At 40.9% G+C, this 18,929-nt stretch overlaps 1 protein-coding gene across 1 annotated transcript; it reads right to left on the bottom strand.

Annotated features, from left to right (window-relative positions):
* Positions 1-1,091: 1,091 nt before the first annotated feature.
* On the bottom strand, positions 1,092-14,262 carry Znf599 (zinc finger protein 599). Its single transcript, XM_015496911.2, has 4 exons — positions 13,850-14,262; positions 11,017-11,143; positions 8,773-8,862; positions 1,092-2,627 (listed from the first exon to the last, which is right to left on the bottom strand). The coding sequence occupies exons 1-4, from the start codon at positions 13,865-13,867 to the stop codon at positions 1,102-1,104; spliced, it is 1,761 nt and encodes a 586-aa protein (XP_015352397.1). The 5' UTR covers positions 13,868-14,262; the 3' UTR covers positions 1,092-1,101.
* Between the last annotated feature and the right edge of the window lie 4,667 nt (positions 14,263-18,929).

Raw genomic sequence — 18,929 nt, 5'->3', positions numbered from 1 at the left:
GAGTCAAGCTCTTGAGGGAGCACTAACAGATGTTAACATGTCACCCTCATAAATGTTTTACTCTTCTGCAGAATAAGTTTCATCAGCCTCTTCTTGGGGCAAGTCAAGGTCAAGAGGTTTCATCACACTGAGTGCTGTCTTATCACACATCCTGCAGCTCTACTGAAAGTAAAATTTAAATCTTTAATAGATTTTTTTCTATGGATGTTTTTATTTGCCTGGATGAATAGACCATATGCTCAAAGTACTGTTCCTATGAATAACATAGTGTTTATTGTACATGAGTATTGTACATGTATACTGTGCATGTTATGTATATAATTGAGTTAAAGCAGTACACTAATATACATTATACCAAAATACTATACTTAAAACATTTATTGTAAAGGAAAGTAATTATAAATTTTTACAAAATATATATTGGATTCAAAGCTAGCCTTAGCAACTTGGCAAGATTATGTCTGTAAATGAAATAAATATTTCATTTACACACATGTATATGGCTGGGATGTTGCTCAGTGGTTAATTGCTCCTGGGTTCAATCCCTGGTAACAACAACAACAACTATATATATATATATATATATATATATATTTTTTTTTTTTTTCATATTAATATATAAGTTGTCTTTAAATTAAAAATGAAAAACATCATGAATTTATTGGTTAATGAAAATGTTTGGACCAGAGGCTTATGGGACTCTAACTGTATTATTTCCCCTATCAACAATGGTTCCATATTTACCAATTCAGTGTTGCAAATTCATAGGACACAACTACTATGAATAACAAGAATTCACTGTAAATACAGAGAAGTGTGCATGTGGGTATTTCATGTCTCATGCTTTTTTTCCTCACAAAATCTTATGCTACTTGAGAGTAGAAATGACAATATTTTGGTACAAAGAATGCTTTTAATAAGTGTTGGCAAGGCTACCCTTAATGGTCCATCTCTCCTGAGGATGAGGCCTTTTTTTTTCTCTCATCAAAAGAATAAAACTCTAAAAACACTTATTTCAGAGGGACCCCAGGGGTATATCTGTTGCTCAGTTTGAGTTATCATTATAGGTGTTCCACCTCTGGGTTGATGAGACAAAATGGATTAAACTCTGGTATGAGTCTTTCGATGGTGAGTGAAGGATGAACTGTGGCTGAAGGTCTTTCCACACTCACTGCATTCAAAGGGTTTCTCTCCAGTGTGAGTTCTCATGTGCTGAGTTAAGGAAAAGTTGTCACAAAAAGCCTTCTCACATTCTTTGCACTCAAAGGGTTTTTCTCCAGTGTGGATCTTACTATGCCGAACAAAATTTGCAGGTTGGGTAAAGGCCTTTCCACATTCTCTGCAAACATAGGGCTTTTCTCCAGTGTGAATCCTCATGTGTCGAATGAAGGATGAGCTATAATAAAAGCCTTTTGCACATTGTTTACACTCCAGTGGTTTTATTCCACTGTGGGTCCTATTATGTCGGATAAAAACAGAGTGGTGTGTAAAGGCCTTTCCACATTCACTGCACTGATAGGGCTTCTCACCAGTGTGAATCCTCATGTGCTGAATCAAGGAAGAGCTATCACAAAAGGCCTTCCCACATTCTTTGCACTCAAAGGGCTTCTCCCCAGTATGGATCTTCTTATGTCTGATAAAAGTGGACCGATGAGTAAAGGCCTTTCCGCATTCATTGCACTCATAGGGCTTCTCACCAGTGTGAATTCTCATGTGTTGCGTGAAGGATGAGTTGAGACAAAAAGCTTTTCCACATTCTTTGCACAAAAAGGGTTTTTCTCCTGTGTGGGTCATATTATGCTGGATAAAAGTGGAGCGGTGAGTAAAGGCCTTTCCACATTCACGACACTCATGCAGCTTCTTTCCAGTGTGAATCTTCATGTGGTGGGCGAATGAAGAGCTGTAGTAAAAAGCTTTTCCACATTCTTTGCACAAAAAGGGCTTTTCTCTAGTATGCGTCATATTGTGCTGCATAAAAGAAGAGCGGTGGGTGAAAGCTTTACCACATTCTTTGCATTCATAGGGCTTATCTCCAGTGTGAACACGCTGGTGCTCCGTGAGGTGAGACCTGCGTTTGAAGGCCTTCCCACACTCCTTACACTTGTATGGTTTTTCCCCAGTATGAAACCGCATATGTCGAATGAAGTCGGACATATAACGACAGGCTTTCCCACATTCACTGCATTCATAAGGCTTTACTCCAGTATGAATCTGTTGATGTCGAACAAGGGCCCAATTTTTGCAAAACCCTTTTCCACATTCTTTGCATTTATAGAGGCTGCTCCTTGAATTAATCCCAGTGTCTTTTCCTGGTCCTTGGGAGTCATGTTCATGGACAGCATCTTGTGGAGTGACTCGCTCCTGTAAAACTCTTAAACACAGATTATCATCTGTCTCGAAATCATCATTTTTATGGCACCACTTTCCAGGGCATGTCTCCTTGTAGGGGTCTGTTCCTGGTCTCCAGTTCCTTTCCTGCATTTCTGATAGCTTTTCCTCGTCTCTGGTTTGCCCCAATCTGGAATCCTTTGAGGACCTCTGTGCCAGTTGTTCTTGAAAAGAAGATTTCTCACAGAAGGTCAGTTGAGAAGCAGTAGGTGCTGTGATGTTGGGTTTTGCTTTTTCACCTGAAGGAAATCCAACATAAAAAGGTGTTTTAGTGATGTACACAGAATAAAGAAAATCATCACTTTAGTAAAAGAATGAAGATGAAAATAGAGTCTCTAATGCCTGCTGCATTTGTTCACTTTTTTTTTTTTTGTACACCTCTTAAAACTAAATTTGCAATTTCTTTTCTAATCCTTGGGCTCTTGATATATTTCAAGGGAAACACATAAGGAAAAGTTGGTGGAGGGGACAGAGAACATGGAGTGGAGACTGCCTCATTATCTGGAATGAGGGAGGGTGGGCAGAGGAATGATTACACTGTATGTGATTCATGTGCTCCAAGAGAAGAAGCCCCATGGCACTGTAACAACACAGGGAGCAACAGGTGAAAGAAAGACATCGGTGGAGGCTATGCAGCTGGAAAAGGCACTATGGGAGCTTATTTCTAAAGAAGAGTAAGAGTTACCAGACAAGGAATTAGGAGAGAATACATATATATTCACATAATTTACTGCAGTATATTATTATAATTGTTCTGTTTTATTATAATACTGTAACTGTTTTAGAAGGCAACAGAGTATCATCTAGTAAAGCTCTTCTTTTGCTAACCTTATAATCCCCAAACTCCAGTCTGATGAACATTACTAAGAGAAACTCCTATACATGTATATGAATTTTCATGGCAGCACTGTTTGTGAGAACAAAAAACTATAATGTAAATGCCCCTAAAAATGGATGAATACACTGTGTTATATTCATGTAAATGAGTATAGCAGAAAAAAGTGAACAACTGCTATACACATCATGAATTAGTAATATCCTGTTGAACAGTATGAATATCAGAAGACAAGATAAACTGTGATACACTTAAAAGCAATATATATAGGGGCTGGGGATGTGGCTCAAGCGGTAGCACGTCCGCCTGGCATGCGTGTGGCCCAGGTTCGATCCTCAGCACCACATACAAACAAAGATGTTGTGTCTGCCAAAAAAAAAAAATAAATAAATAAAGAGAGAGTTTAAAAAAAAAAAAAAAAGCAATATATATATATATACACACACACACACACACACAAAAAAAAAGTACAACAAAACTACCTTAATTTTTTTTGAGAATGTTGGTCAGTTTTTAGTGGTATTATAAAAACGGTATCTATACATCTTAAGTTTTTTATTGCAGTAGAACATATATAACATGAAATTCACTATTTTAATTAAGATGAAACAAAAAGTAATAGGTAAACAAATCAGATAATGTAGTCAAATCCCTTAAGTGAGTCAAATTACCAAAGCTGATACAAAAAATAACAGAATCCATGGATAGCCTGTATTTATCCAAAACATTTATTTTCCTATGGAACAAGCACAGGAATAATAAATCCACAATAAAGTAGCCATATAAGCAAGGGAAGTGGTGTAGAAATGGGAAAGGAAAAAGCATATTAACAGATGTGGGAAGAAGGTAACTTTGTACTTGGGTGAAGGGTTCATAGTTGTTCATTATAATCTTTTAAAAGGCAATGAATAAATAAATACCTTAACAAAATAAAATATAATAGAAAACTAAGATATGAACTGACCAATGATGGTAGTGTGTTATATATCACAGTTAGTGAGTTGTCTAAATCTGCACACCTTAAGACAGTTATAAAAGTCAGAGAGGACCTACAGAGTACTGCAGCTAACTTCATGAACTCTGAAGACAAACACCCCAGTCTGAAATTCCTGCAGTACCCCACACTAGCTCTGTCACCTCTAGTGACCCACTTGAATTCCTAAAGGTTCAATGAAAGGACTATTGTGAGGATGATGTGAAACAGCACATACACAGTCCGTAGTAAGGCACAGGCACTGGGTCAGCATCCCCGTCATGGCTGTGTTATGGGCCAACTGCACTAGGGTTAAAGTTGATGGTAAACATGAATGAGTATACCTAGAGAAAGTGTACAGAATAGAAAGAAAGGGCCATGAATCCAGTGTTGAAGAATGGATGAGAATCAGAAAACAATAGTAAAGGTCAAGTCAGAAGAAGGAAAGAAGAAACAAGAACAGAATGCTATAAAGCTGCAGCATGATAATGTGAGGAAAGTTTCTGGGGTAACTGAGAAGCAGCAGAGTATCATTAGGCATGTAGAGTATAAAGCCAGAACACTTTGTTCAAATTCTGCCTCTACCAAAGCTAGGTGTTCCTGGCAAATTAGCTTTTTGTTAGGAACTGAATATTTATATTCTTCCCAAATTCCTATGTTGAAACCCTAGTTCCCAGTGTGATTGCATTTGGAGATAGGGCATTTGTGAAAGTAACTAAGGTTATATAAGGTCATAAGGATAGGGCCCTGACCTATTAGGATTAGTGTTCCTATAAAAAGAGATACTACAGAGATGGGGAGGCCATCCTTGCATGTGATTTTAGTTACCTCCCTGGTTGGGTGAGAGGCGCTTAGACATGGCTGTGTCAGAGCTTTCTCCACCCTTCTCCAGGTCCGAGGGCTTGCCTGTGCAGAGGGTGTCTGGCCACTGCCCTGAAGACCCAATTGTCGCCCCTGACCTTGGGATGCTGCCCCCCTTAACCTTCATTGGATGGGATTTTCCCTGGAATTTTTTGTTCCCCAGTAAAAGTCCACTCCCTGGCATGTTCTCTCTCTCTCTCTCTCTCTCTCTCTCTCTCTCTCTCTCGTCTCTTCTGTAAACCTCGCTACTGCATTAGGTGGCTGGAGGCGGGAGCTAGGAGAAGCAGTCCCAGAGCTGGTATTAAAGGTAATTAGAGTCTTGTCTCTTTAATTTAGAACTCCCTAGTGTTTACTCATGAATTGAACCTTCTTTCATGAAGCTAGCGCTGGTCGCGTGGCAGAGAGAGATTTCTCTCTCTCTCTCTCTGCATGCATGCACCAGGGACCCTATGAAAACACAGCAAGAAGGCAGCCATCTGCATAACCTAACCATGCTGGAACCCTGACTTTGAACTTATAGCCTCCAGAAAAAAAATAAATTTCTATTGCATAAGATACCTGTTATATAGTATTTTGTTTCAGCAGTTGAAGTAGTAATACTTTTAAAGACTCAATCTCCTCATCTGAAAAACTGGGAGATTCTCAGTTCCTGCCTTACAAGTTGTTATGAGCATTACATGAGATAAAACATCCATTTGCATGTGAAGAGTAAATGTCCAGTAAATTGCAGACCACTATATATTATTATTATTGTTGTTGTTGTTGTTGTTGTTATATTTGGCAACAGGGACCTGAGTAAGAACACTTCTAATCTATGGTGCTGAGAAACACCGCTCAGAGTAAAGAGGAAGATGCCAGTTGCTCAGGAGTATGTGGAGCAATGATGACTCATATGGGGCAGGTAGAAATGTAAAATGGTACAGTTACTTTAAAACTGTTGGTTTCAATTAAACTAATCATATGTCTACAAATAAATATAAAGGGTAGATCTTGTGCAGATGTCTCTTCTAAGAATGAGAAAACTCCAAAAAGCTTGGTTATTCAGATGAGATAGAATCAATAATATTTAGATACTGTTGGAAAGCCAAGAAATTTTTAATTTTTGTTTCTCCCAAATGTCAAGAACTTCACCTTTTTTTTTTTTTTAAGGTTGAGTAGAGAGGATAGAAAAGTAGGAAATAAGAGAAGTGTGTTCCTGCTGCAGCATTCAAGATTCGTGTATGGCTTCCCACAATCCCCACCTCATGATGTTCACACCCGTTATACCCTTTTATGATCCCTTCCATTTGAATATTGGCAGGATTTTGCTTCTAAAGAATAGACTATGAAAAGGTGAAAGAATGTATGTGATAAAATATATCTGATTTTACAAGATTGCAGCTTCAGTCCTGCTGCAGTCTCTCACACAGTTGCTTGATTTGAAGAAGTGAGCTGATGTGATGTCAGCTGCCTACAACTGTGGCCTTACAGAGGACCCAGCTAAGTGTGCCTGGATGAGATAAAATGAGGGATTCTCAGGCTGCGATGTCTGTGTTATATACACAGCAACAGATAACTCACACATTTGAGAAGGCAGGAGAGGTGTAATCTGGACTCTGCTTGGGGAATGAGCCACGCTGGGGTTGAGAATGCCTCCACAAGGTGAGAAGGAAGCTGCAGGGTCGACTCAGTAAGGATGAAGGAGCAAGAAAGACAAGCACGTAGGCTTTGTTTTCAACATGAAGTAGGTCATATGCTGAGACATCAATGGCAAAGCAGGTGGTGACATTTGGAATAGTGTGTGAGTAAATGGGGAAGTGAATATAACACACTGAGCTGCGGCATGCAGCAGATGTAGGAAAACCAGTTCTGGATCTGTTATCATCATGCAGGTTAAGTGGTAAAAACAGCTTAGCCCAGAGTGCTATCGCTGGAGCTGATGGGACGGGTGACGGTGATAGATTTGGAGCTACGTATGTTATAAAATGGTCAAGATTCGGAATGCTGAATATTTGGTTTGGTAGAGATGGAGATATTGGTGGGTTTTCTAGGTTTGTTTTTGAACTTATCCACTGATTAAAAGGGCCACTAGTTGAAAATGAGAAGGGAGGAGTGGGCAAGATCATGAGGTTATTTTTAGGCATGATGAGTGTAGGGAGCCCCTGAGACATTCAAGTGAAGATGGGGAATTAGGGAGAGGGCTGAAGCTGGCTGAGCAGCCTAAAAGAACACTAGAGGGGAGAGGCCACGAATCTGCAGTGTCAGCAATACACACACCTGATAGTTCTAGATGCTCTTAGACCGGCAAGGGAAAACATGTCACCTTGAGGGTTTAACAGGACAGCAGGGCAAGAGGACAACAGGATTAGGGGATGCTTCTGAGCATCTGATTCACAAATGGAAGGCGAGTTACGTGCATTGATGGTTAGGTCAAGAAATGACTGTCTGGAGAAGGGAAAGAGGATGGGATGCAGAGTACAGCTGGAGTTACATGCAGAAAAAGAAAGGCCCATCTTATGAATGTGGAAGGAAGTTTAGATGTCACTATTCACTATGACTAATAAAGCATAAATATTAATACCACAGGGAACTTTGTTGAGCTACTCTGGGTCAGGCTATGTTGTCATGAGCCATCCGTGGGCTGTATGTGGGCTATATTGCGTATAGTAGCCTAAATACCCTATACTATTTTTTCCCTTGTATTTTTGTACTGAGGTATAATTTCTATATAGGGGATAGGTCTGGCATTTTGGAAACCTCCTATGGCACCCTCACAGGGATTGATTGCCTGATGCAGGTGAACTTCCCCCTCAAGCTCGGCCAGAGATCCCACACAGCACCTGAGATGGGTGTGAACTGCTAGTTCTAGAACCCATGTGGACTAGATCTATCAGGGGCTTTGCCTTTTGTAAATATATTTCTGAATATTTGTGTTTTGTTATTCAATAATTATTTGAGATTTTAAGTTTTTTTATGGTGGCTTAGATTCTCCTGGGAAGGAAGAAGAACCCCTCAGTGAGATGCTGGGCATTGACCCCAGTACTGTGTGCTAAATAATTTCCTGTTATCCAATTACATTCTCAAACAACCCAAGGATGCAGAAACTATTATTACTACCTTTCCCAAAGTTTAGCAGGCCAAGTATACCCCTGAGATCTTTTCCTTGGGCACAAAACTAAACTACATTTCCCAGCTTGGTCAAACATGTAGCCTAATACCCAGTTCTCATCAGTGAGATGTAAATGAAGTGACATGCATGTGTGAGTAAATATGACAGCTGCCCTTCTCACCTATTTCTATGGGCCAGGGAAAACTGAAAAACACATGTTGACAACAGAATACAATTGGATCCCTAAATAAATATGTGGTACAGAGCCTCTGTTGACCCACATGGAAGAATGGCATGAATGAGAAAAAAAAAAATCTGTTGAGCCACCAATATTTTGGAGTTTATCTTTGAGAGCAGGTAGCATTAACTCAAGAACAGTGAGATTGTGCAGCTCCCACAGGATCAAAAGGCTGGGAGTGCCAAATAATTTACAGCCCAGAGTTTATCTCCTATCTAAGTGTGTGTGATGTGGGTGGGAAGGTAGGGGGACCACAGTTCAAAGTGCTCCATACAAACTTGACCCCATTAAGTCCACAAAACGAAGCTGCCCATAAATTTCAGACACAGTGATCCTTTGGTAGTCTGCAGGCTGCCATGACACCCAGTGCCAGATTCTTAATCACCTACCTGCACAGGTGCTTTGGGAGAGGTGTCTCTTCTCTGTCCATAGTCCCTGCTCATGATCCAATATCGACTCTGGTTTCGGAACAGGATGCCCTGGCATAAGAAATAAATAGAACATCGGTATACAGGTAAAGACAAGAGGAAAAGTCTCAAGTTTATGGGAGTACATATCTTTAACATGCTGCTAGGCCACAACAGAAAGGTGACCCAACTCTCACATCTGAAGGTAATCTCTTAACAAATCCAAGTCAGTAGATTTCACTTCTCTGTGCCTGAGAACTACTTAGCAATACCTGGTTCCAAAAATGGAATGAAGTGAATGAAATCTTTGGGCATCAGGACAGAGCACTGCTAGTTTTTAAAGTTTCCCAGGCCATTCTTGTGCCCAGGGATGATTAGAAATACTGAACCAAATCAACAGATGAACAGATCTACTAACAGTCAATTGTCTGAGGCAGGAAGGTGACCTAAGCCAGCTACCCATTCTGAAAAAAAAAAAAAGCTTTTATTTCATATTTGGAGGAGAGAAGTCCATGTGGCAGCCTCCTGCTCTAGTTGCTTTGGTATCATCCTGGGGCCCCTACAAAGGTGCTGGCCTGATGATCTAGACCAGGAGGGAAAACAGATGAACAGAGCTGGGTTGGTCTCTATCAACCTGAGAACCAGTACTACCTTGGGTTTCTTATTTGATGAGGTAATTTTTCTTTTCTTCGGGATGAAAACAGCATGAGATAGTCTTCCATTATACTCAGTCACACAAACTTGGCCAAATGTGAAGGCTAAAATAAAACTCTGAAGAGAAGTCAAAGACTGAGGAAAAAGGACACAAATATCAACTGGAAAATCTTGGACAGCAGGCCAGAATGCATCCAGTTGTCACTTAGCCAATGTTCGCTGATGTCTGCCATGGCACTGAGGTAGGTGATGGGACAGTGGTAAAGGTGAATCAACCCTTTATGTCTGTTAAGGATTCGAGCTCCCTGTCCCCTCAGGGACTCTGCTAGAATGCTGTTCTCCATACATCTTCTTTCAATCACAGCTGTCATAAAATCTACAAGAATGTTATTTTGTCCTCCTTACTTAACAGGATAATATCCTCGAGGATGGCAAGACTGGTAGAAGCCTAGCAGAGGTAACCATTCGAACATCTGGGAAAATGGAGACCTCGGGTCTTATTCAATTCCTACTCAGACCAATTTCTGGATAAAGTGGTCATTGTCAAAGGTTTAGATGGGAGAACACTTGGGATTTATTCATTTGTTACACAAACAAATACATGTGCAAAACTTGCTTTGTTCCCATTTTTCTTCTAAGCACACTGTAAGTATTAGCTCACTTGCGTTTAGAAACTGGCAAAAAAGGTACCATAAAAATGATAAAATTAAAGTGATATTAAGTCCCAACAAGCTCATGCCTGCTCAAGGTTGGGAGTTTGGGGCTACTTCTTATTGCTTTTAGGCAATAGCTATGGGAATGTAAGAAAGGACAGCTTTCTCAGATGCCCATCAATGCCATTTGATAACCTGACCATACATCAGCTAAAAGTCATCTCCCATACAAGCAGAGAAGCAAAGCACATGCCTAAATAAGGGTCAACTGTGCAGGAACTAGGGATCAAAGAAACCTTTTCTTTTTTTGGACTGGGGACTGAAACTAGGTGGTACTTTACTGCTGTGCTAAATCACTGGTCCTTTTTTATTTTGAAACAGGGTCTTGCTAAGTTGCAGAGGCTGGGCTTGAACTTGTGATTCTCATGCCTCATTCTCCTGAGTTGCTAGGATTACAAGTGTATATCATTGTGCCTGGTCCCAAAGAAGCCTTTCAGATGAGAGTGTTGCTTAGAAAGATGCCAGCAGCACTGAAGACAAATGCCTTCTTATTGCTTGTCTAAATAAGACAAGAACCTCCCATTCTCGGTCAATCCTGCCAACCAGACTGAGGGCATTTGCTTCACCTATGCTGGGCCAATTACCTTCCTTCATGTGGGATTATGGAGAAAGGATGTCAAGACTGCTTTTGGCTTGTATTAGACACTGAAAGTGCTGAGAAGGACTGTGTAGCCTACACAACAATCCCTGATGGAGATGCAGAGAAACCAAGCAAGAGGAAATCAGACCACAAAACGCTGAGGTGGCAGGAAAGAGGGAAGTGGGTTCCTGAGGCCTTCTCTTCTAGTCATGCCTAGAGAGAGAGAGAGAATGGACTGAAAGAGAGTTCAGGCTCTACCTGAAGACAATGAAGCCTTACCCAATGAGACCAGGAGCCCACAGATCTCTAGCATCACCTCCTGGTAGAGGGTCCTTTGGGTCAGGTTTAGATGCCTCCATTCCTCTCCAGTGAAGGTCACGACCACATCTTCAAATGATACCAATGCCTGGAAAGCCAAACAGAGTGGTGGTCGGGGAACTGTGTGGCTAACAGATGAGATTAGAGCCTATTGCTTGGTTACTGTCCCAAGGCCTGAACCACTGAGTATATGAGAACCTAGCTTGGTACTGGGCCTCAGATGAGGAAGACATGGCTTTGACAAAATACAAAGGTATGGGGGAGAAAAGCTTCCTATATAGGAAGCCACAAGACAATGATAGTCCCATGTGGACTGTGAGGAGCAGATAATAAGTGCTCTGGGACATTAGAAGAGTGAGGAAAAACAATAATTCAAACAATGTTTACAGTAGCAGCATCTGAGCCTGTTTGCCTTCCCCTGAAGACTGTGCATGCTGGTTAAAGCAACTAAAAGTCTCCAGTCTCCTGAGGTTTCAATCCAGCCTCTTGAACCGATAATTGCCAGATGTTTGACCTTGGGGGAAATCTCTTAATTACTCTGAGTTTCAATTTCCACATGAATACATCAATAGTTCCTACTTCACTAGACTGTTGTGGGTATTAAAGAGAAAATGTTCATAAAACAAACATGGCAGAGTCTGCCACATGTCACAGGGATAGATTTGTGTGTTTGCAAATTTTATGATCATCCCATAGTCCATAAGATAAATGCCATCATCATCTCCATGTCACACTCAGCAAATCGAGGTTGAGTCAAGTCACTCAGAGCTGTACATGTAATGAGAAGAGGCAGAACTTGAACCCAGATCCTCTGATTCGAGGTCTAAGGGTATAATCCTCTATTACCACAGTGAATCCACAGTAACAAGGGCAAGAAACATTTCCAATATCGACATTAAAAAGCATTTCAGCCACTCCTGAAAATATTCCCATAGATATAGAAGAGCAGAGCCCTTGTCAAGTGCCTTACAGAAGAGATATCTGAGCAGGTGCCAACTACTGGGGCTTGGCAGGGTTCCAACAACCTCTCCCTGTCCTCAAGCTATAGCTGGGACTTGCAGATTCCCTGAAAGATTCCATAAGGAATCACCAGTCTATTATTTGTCATTCTGAGCCACTGTCAGCACATTTCCCTAAGATATTGCTACCTAAGCACCATGTAACACAAGTGACAAAGGATACTGCAGGTTATGGATCTCAGAACATGGGCAGCAACATTTAGTAAGAGGTCTATCTTGGTTGAAGATGGAATGATTGATGTGGATTCAGGGTTACACAATCTCACCTTCCAGAGACACACTTCAGTAGCTTATGAGACCCCTTGGCAATCCCCCAGGTCCTTTCATGCCTTCTTGAACAAAGCCTGCTTTTGTCCTTGGCAGCTCCTTTTGCCTAGAAGTTTCCCAAAATCCCCTTTGTTCCCATGGCCACCTGCCAGAGATAGGCCTGTACCTTCCTCTTGCAAAGATTACTTTGGGTATCAACCCTAGAACCCCCAACCCATTGTGGGTGGAATATTGTTAAGAATTTTTCCACTTGCTTCTTAGCACCCTGGGAAAGCTCAATGTACACACCTCCAAGGGGAAGTTTTGCAGCGATTTGGTGACAATGTGACAGAGAAAAGTGGGCAACCAGTTTGGCACATTTAGGCCAGCATGGCCCAAGGGTAAGGTAGAGAAAAGAATGAAATAGTAGCTTGGTGGAAACTTTCAGCCATGGTGAAAAGTTTAGATTAACCACATGGAAGGTTAATTTAAGGACGATGGAAGCTCCAGAAGGCAGAGACTTTCACTCATCAACCACTTACTGAGTAAGTGGTTCAGGTCCTACCTGTTTTAGTAGCTCACATTCCAGGGTTGAGGATGGTTTCTCGATAATAAATGAGCAAGGTAAAATCAGATGATTCTAAGGGCTTTGAAAACAACAAGAGAGTGAGATAACCATAAAGATTAGGGGAGATGTTAGATGAGGCAGCCAGGGAAGACTTCTCTGAAGAGACCCTGAACAAGGCTGGAATGAAGTGAGAAAGCAGGTCAGGCGAGCAAAAATAAATAAGACAGGTTCTGAAGGTAATCAGGGTAATAATGAGAGTAACCAGGGTGGCATGCTGGAGAGTAACTTGGGGCCTGTTTTGTGTTCACATTCCAAGAGACAAAACACTGCTGGTACACTGTCATGAAATGAATACTGCAATGGATTTGCTTTGCCAATACAGACAAATGTGTTAAACAGGAAAACGGATTCACTGAGGTCAAGTGGTAAGCAAAATTCACTTGTAATAAACAGATGACATCTGCGAAGATGAATCCAGTGATCTTGTCCCCTAACCTCTTGGGGTACTTTCTACTCCTGTCAAAGAGCAGCAATCCCAAAAATGCTGCTCCCAACTCACCTCTGTCCTTGAGATTCTCATCTGGTCTCCTAGCTCTCAGGTGGATAGAAGCCTTAGACAGGAAGGCCAGAGGGCCCCTAAGATAACAGTGAGCCCCTAAGAAAACAGCAGGATCTGAGAAGCTCCTCCCCAGAAATGACAGTTATGCTTATGTACTGAGCACTGAAGGGCACAAGTCACTTTCCTCAGTTCCTCAAAAATAATTATTAATATTCCCGTTTCAGACCCGGGAAGAGAGGACAAGGGTGGCCAGGCAACAAGCGCCAAGGTAGAGCCATAAATGGGTAATTCCTACAAACCCCGACCTAGATTGAAATCCTGGGTTGGAAGTGCCCAGTGCCCCTGTCCCTTCCTGCCCTCCTTCCCCGGGATCCCCAGATCCAGGAGGAACCCTCCACTCACCAACGCTGGCGCAGCCATGGGACCCAGTGGGCAGAGCGAGGCCGCGAGTGGAGGCTACAAAAGCTGGTCCGGCGGCCTCAGGTGATCCCTCACTTCAGACCGAGGCAGCCTAGGACCTCAGTCTCTGCCACGTAAAATGAGCACAAAGCTCTGGGCGCCGCCTCCGGGTGCTGTGGAGACCGGTGATGCCAAGGTCCCGAAAAGCGCTCAGCCGTGAACCCTGCTGAGGGGCGGGCAGGAGCGGGTAGCGGTTCGCACAAAAGGTGGAATTTGGTCCTATTCTCCACACCGTCCTTCTCCTTTTGGTGTTGAAAGGCCTGGGAAGCCGCTTCCGCCCAGCGCGGGTAAGGACAGATCAGCCACAGCCCAGGGACACCCCAGGATAGGAAGCTAGAAGCACCGCCCCCGCGGCCCTGGGCAACGCCCCCTTCGTGTTCCGTCATTGGCTCGGCGCCTGCTTGCCCTCGACGCCCGAAGCACTGCCTTCTGGGTGATGTAGTTACCTGAACCGAGTGGAACTTGGCGCACACTTCCTGTACTCTATGAAACTGCCACCTAAGGTTCCAAAGAGAGGGCGTTGAAGTATGATCTTCCAGAGTCTTTAACAGGTGACCCATGCCTTGACTTTCGTGCCCCGCACCAACACTTAATGTCTTTGAGCCTTGAAATTGGAGATTTATAAGAAAAATGAAGATAATTCTTTAACATAATAATATTAAATGTTTAGATCATGTCAGTATTACCTGGACATCTGTTACAAATACAAGTTCTCAGACCCTACCTGAGATTCATTACATCAGACACTGTGTCCTCTAGGAGTTTTGATGCTCCAACAAGTCGAACGTAATGGTTCATGCCTGTAATCCCAGCTACTATGGAGTTGGAAGCAGGAGGATCTCAACTTCCAGGACAGCCTAGGCAATTTAGTGAGACCCTTTCTCAATACAAAAGAAAAGGGGTGAGGGGAGGAGCTGGGGATGTTCCTCAGTGGTAAAGTGCTCCTGGAATCAACACCCAGTACCACAAAAACGAAAACAAAACATGTATATAAGAATTAAAAATGTTTAGTCCCCTAATAACATAATTTTTGAATACATGAAGCAAAATCTGAAAGAACTGCATGGAGAAGCTGGGTGTGGTAATGCATACCTGAATTCCAGAAGCTCAGGAGGCTGAGGCAAGAGGATTGCAAATTCAACACCAGCCTCAGTAACTTTAGGAGACTCTAAACTCTGTCTTAAAATAAAAAATAAAAAAGGACTGGGGTGTAGCTCAGTGGTAAAGTGCCTCTAGGTTCAATGCCCAGTACCAAAAAACAAAACAACAACAACAAAAATGCATGACAAAATAATCAAATCCTCCAAATAACAGATGACTAAATAGATAGAAAATCAGTAAGAGTATAGAAAACCTAGAGAATACTATTGACAAGTTCAGAATCCCACAATCAACAATAGCATCAAACACATTTGTTTCAAGTGAACATGGAACATTTACAAATATAATCTATATACTAAAGCTACAAGGAAAATCTGAATAAATTAAAAAAATTTTAAGCCACAAGGTTTGTCTTCTAATCATAATGGAATTCAATAAAAATTAAAAATATATGGAATCTTGAAAATTTCCAAATATGTGGAATCTATAAATAATCCATGGATCAAAGAAATATTAAAATGGAAATTAGAATACAATTTTCCAACATCTATTCATAATAAAAAATTCTAGATAAACTAAAAATAGAAAGTTATTCTTCCAACCTCATAAGGAATATCTACAGAAAAAAATCTGTAGGTGACATCAATTTTAATGGCAAAAGAATAAATGCTTTCCTCCTAAGATTGGGAAAACAGAAAGGATATTTTATCACACTACTCTTATTCTTATTATAACTGGAATTCTGGCCATGGCAACAAAGCATGGCAGGAAATAAAATACAAATGAATAAGATTAAAAGAAATAAAACTGTCTACATTTGCAGAACATGGTGATCTATGTGAAAACCCACGTTATCTGCAATAAAACTATTAAATAAAGTAAGTGAACATAAGATCAACACCCAAAACTAAGATGCATTTTAATGTACTAGCAACAGACATGGAGATACTGAAAATAAAAGCACACTCTCATTTATAATCACTCAAGAAATGGAACACTATTGTGCAAAATGTGTATTGAATATGTGAAAAATGACAAGACACAAAGATATCAAAGACCTAAAAAAATGGACAGGTATACTGTTCATGGATTTTTATGCATCAACACAATAACAACGTTGATTATTCCCAAAATGATCTGTAGCTTTAACAAAATGTCAGTCAAAATCACTGAAATAGTTTTTATAGATATAAGCACACTTTAAAAAATTATATCTGGGCGGGGCTGGGGTTATGGCTCAGCAGTAGAGCGCTTGCCTTGCACGTGCAAGGCTCTGGGTTCCTTCCTCAGCACCGCATAAAAATAATAAATAATAAAGTTAAAATAATAAAATAATAGAAAAGTTTAAAAATATATATATCTGGGGTCTGGGGTTGTGGCTCACTTGCCTAGCATGTGTGAGGCACTGGGTTTGATCCTCAGCACCACAGTAAAAAAATAAACAAAATAAAGGTATTGTGTCCATTTACAACTAAAAAGGAAATTTAAATATATATATATATGGAAAGGTAAAGGATCTAGAGTAGCTAAAACAATTTGAGAAAGAAGAATAAAATAGGAGGAATCACTCAGCCTGATGTTAAGCTCACTATGTTGCTACAGTAAACAAGATACAATAATGTGGTGCTGCCTAAGTGATAAACACACAGATCAAAGGAAAACAGAATAAAGAACTGTGAAGTAGACCCCAAAATAAAATCAACTGATTTTTAATAAATGAACAAAACAACTAAATGGAGGTAGGTCAGTTTTTTTCAATAAATAATGTTGGAGTAACTGGGCGAAAAAAGCTCCACCTAAACCTCATATTTTTTTATACTTATAAATATAAACTGAAGCACAGACTGAAATACAAAATGTATAACTATAAAGGTTTATGAAAAAGTACAAGAGAAAATGATCAGGACCAAGCCTAGGTAAAAATTTCTTGAACAAGATACAAAAGCATAAAAGGGGAAAATTCAGAAATACTAGACCTTACCAATTAAAAAAGATTGCTCTTGGATATACAAAAAAGGAATATCATTTGGCCTTAAAAAGAGTGGTGTCTTGCCATATGCAACAACAGGGATGAACCCAGAGGGCACTAAAACAAATGCAATAAGCCAGGCACAGAAAGACAAAACTGCATGGTTTCACCTACATGGGATACCTAAAATATTCAAACTCAGAAGCAGAGGGTAGAAAGGTGGCCCCAGGGACTGGGGAAGGAGTAAATGGGGAGCTGCTGTCCAACAGATATAGTTATGGTTTGAATGGATCTTACTAATTTGGGGATGTTTAGAGGTGAGATGATTAGAATCTGAGAGCTATAACGTAACTAATGGATTAATCCATTTGGTAGAGAATAATTTGAATGGATTACTAGATGGTAACTATAGGCAAGTGGGGCATAGCTAGAGAAAGTAGAGCACCAGGAGTGTCCCTGGATGCCCTCACTTCCCCCCCACCTCTCTCTCTCTCCTGCCACACCCTTCCACAATGATGTTCAGCCACACTTCCGGCCCGAGCAATAGAGTTGGTCTGAGACTTCTGAAACCATGAGACAAAATAAACTTTTCCTTTCTGGATTGTTTTTGTCTGGAATCTTGATCACAATAACAAAAAGCTGACTAAAAGGTATAAAGTTTCAGTTATGGGGTGGGGACTGGGGTCGTGGCTCAGAGGTAGAACATTCTCCTAGCATGCATGAGGCACTGGGTTCAGTCCTCAACACCACATAAAATAAAAAAAATAAAGATATGTGTCCACCTATAACTAAAAAATAAATATTAAAAAATTATAAAGTTTCAGTTATACAAGATGGATAAGTTCTAGATTTGCTTATGATATAATATTTAAAAATTTTTTTGAAAGAGTGAATTTTAAGGTCTTCTTATTACAAGAGTGGGACAGACAGAGTAGGATTCTTGGAGGTGGCAGGGGTGCTCATTACCTTAATTGTGATACTGGTTTCACAGGTGTGTGTGTGTGTGTGTGTGTGTGTGTGTGTGTGTGTGTATGAGCAGAAAAAATAGAGAATAGTAATGAAATCAAAATCCTTAGGATCAGTAAAATGGATAATCATCTAGCTAAGTTTTACCAAGAAATATACAAACTGCTACTGCCGGGAATGAGAGAGAAGAGATCACTATAGAGCTGACAGACATCCGAAGTCAGGAGGTGGAAGTGAGGGGGGAAAGCAGTGACTTTGCTAAGTCTCTGGCTTATTGACTGATGTTTAGAATGGCTGTAACTACTTAATAAAGTGCTACAGAATTTGATATTCTGAAAAAACAAAAGAAGAAAAAGTGATGGGAAAAACATGAGCCAGGGTCAGATCAGGTAAGCTGAGTCAGTTAAGGATTTGAAAAATTTGAATAATTTTGGTGAATCTTGGGCTATAAGTGTGGTTGGTTCCTAGAGGTTCTGTACCTGGCCTGGAGTGGTTTAGGGCAGAGGGATAGTGTCCTGGACTGCAGAAGGTAGGCGGGAATATGGACTCAGATTCATAGGTTTACGTATCAGTAACTTGCTTACTGCCCAGTTGTTTATTACAAATGAGTTATCCAGCTCTAGGAAAGGGGGGCTCTCCAGGAGACTGAAGCCAGGCCCCAAGATGTCAAAGCATCATAAAATATACCTTCCAGATACAGACAAAAGTGAACTTGATCGTCTTCCTTAACCCCTAACACCAGGCCCAAAAGCTAATGCTTCCTCCCACAGGCATATCACTCTAGATCCCACCTGTGAACCCCATTGCCATTGCAAACCAACATCTGCATGGGCTCCCTGCAAGTCTCTCTGCACACAGCATTCAGAGATTGTCAGTAAAAGCAATGAGGATCTCATCCTGCCCTAGATGCAGTTTCCTAGAGCTGCTGTAAGAAAGTACCATAAACTGGGTGGCTTGAAACAGCAGACTTTTTTTCTTACAGTTCTG

Source organism: Marmota marmota, unplaced genomic scaffold, assembly GCF_001458135.2.
Source record: "Marmota marmota marmota unplaced genomic scaffold, marMar, whole genome shotgun sequence".
NCBI lineage: Eukaryota > Metazoa > Chordata > Mammalia > Rodentia > Sciuridae > Marmota > Marmota marmota.
The sequence above is the reverse complement of the archived record's forward strand: the minus strand, read 5'-3'. Positions and strand labels throughout refer to the sequence as shown.

Bases quoted from the DNA above. Each gene is read 5' to 3' on its own strand.
- Znf599 (XM_015496911.2), bottom strand. The intron at 8,863-11,016 runs GTAAGGCTTCAT...TTCTTATGCCAG, and splicing joins TGGGCTCCTGGTCTCATTGG to GGCATCCTGTTCCGAAACCA. The intron at 2,628-8,772 runs GTAGGTGATTAA...GATTTCCTTCAG, and splicing joins CTCCCAAAGCACCTGTGCAG to GTGAAAAAGCAAAACCCAAC.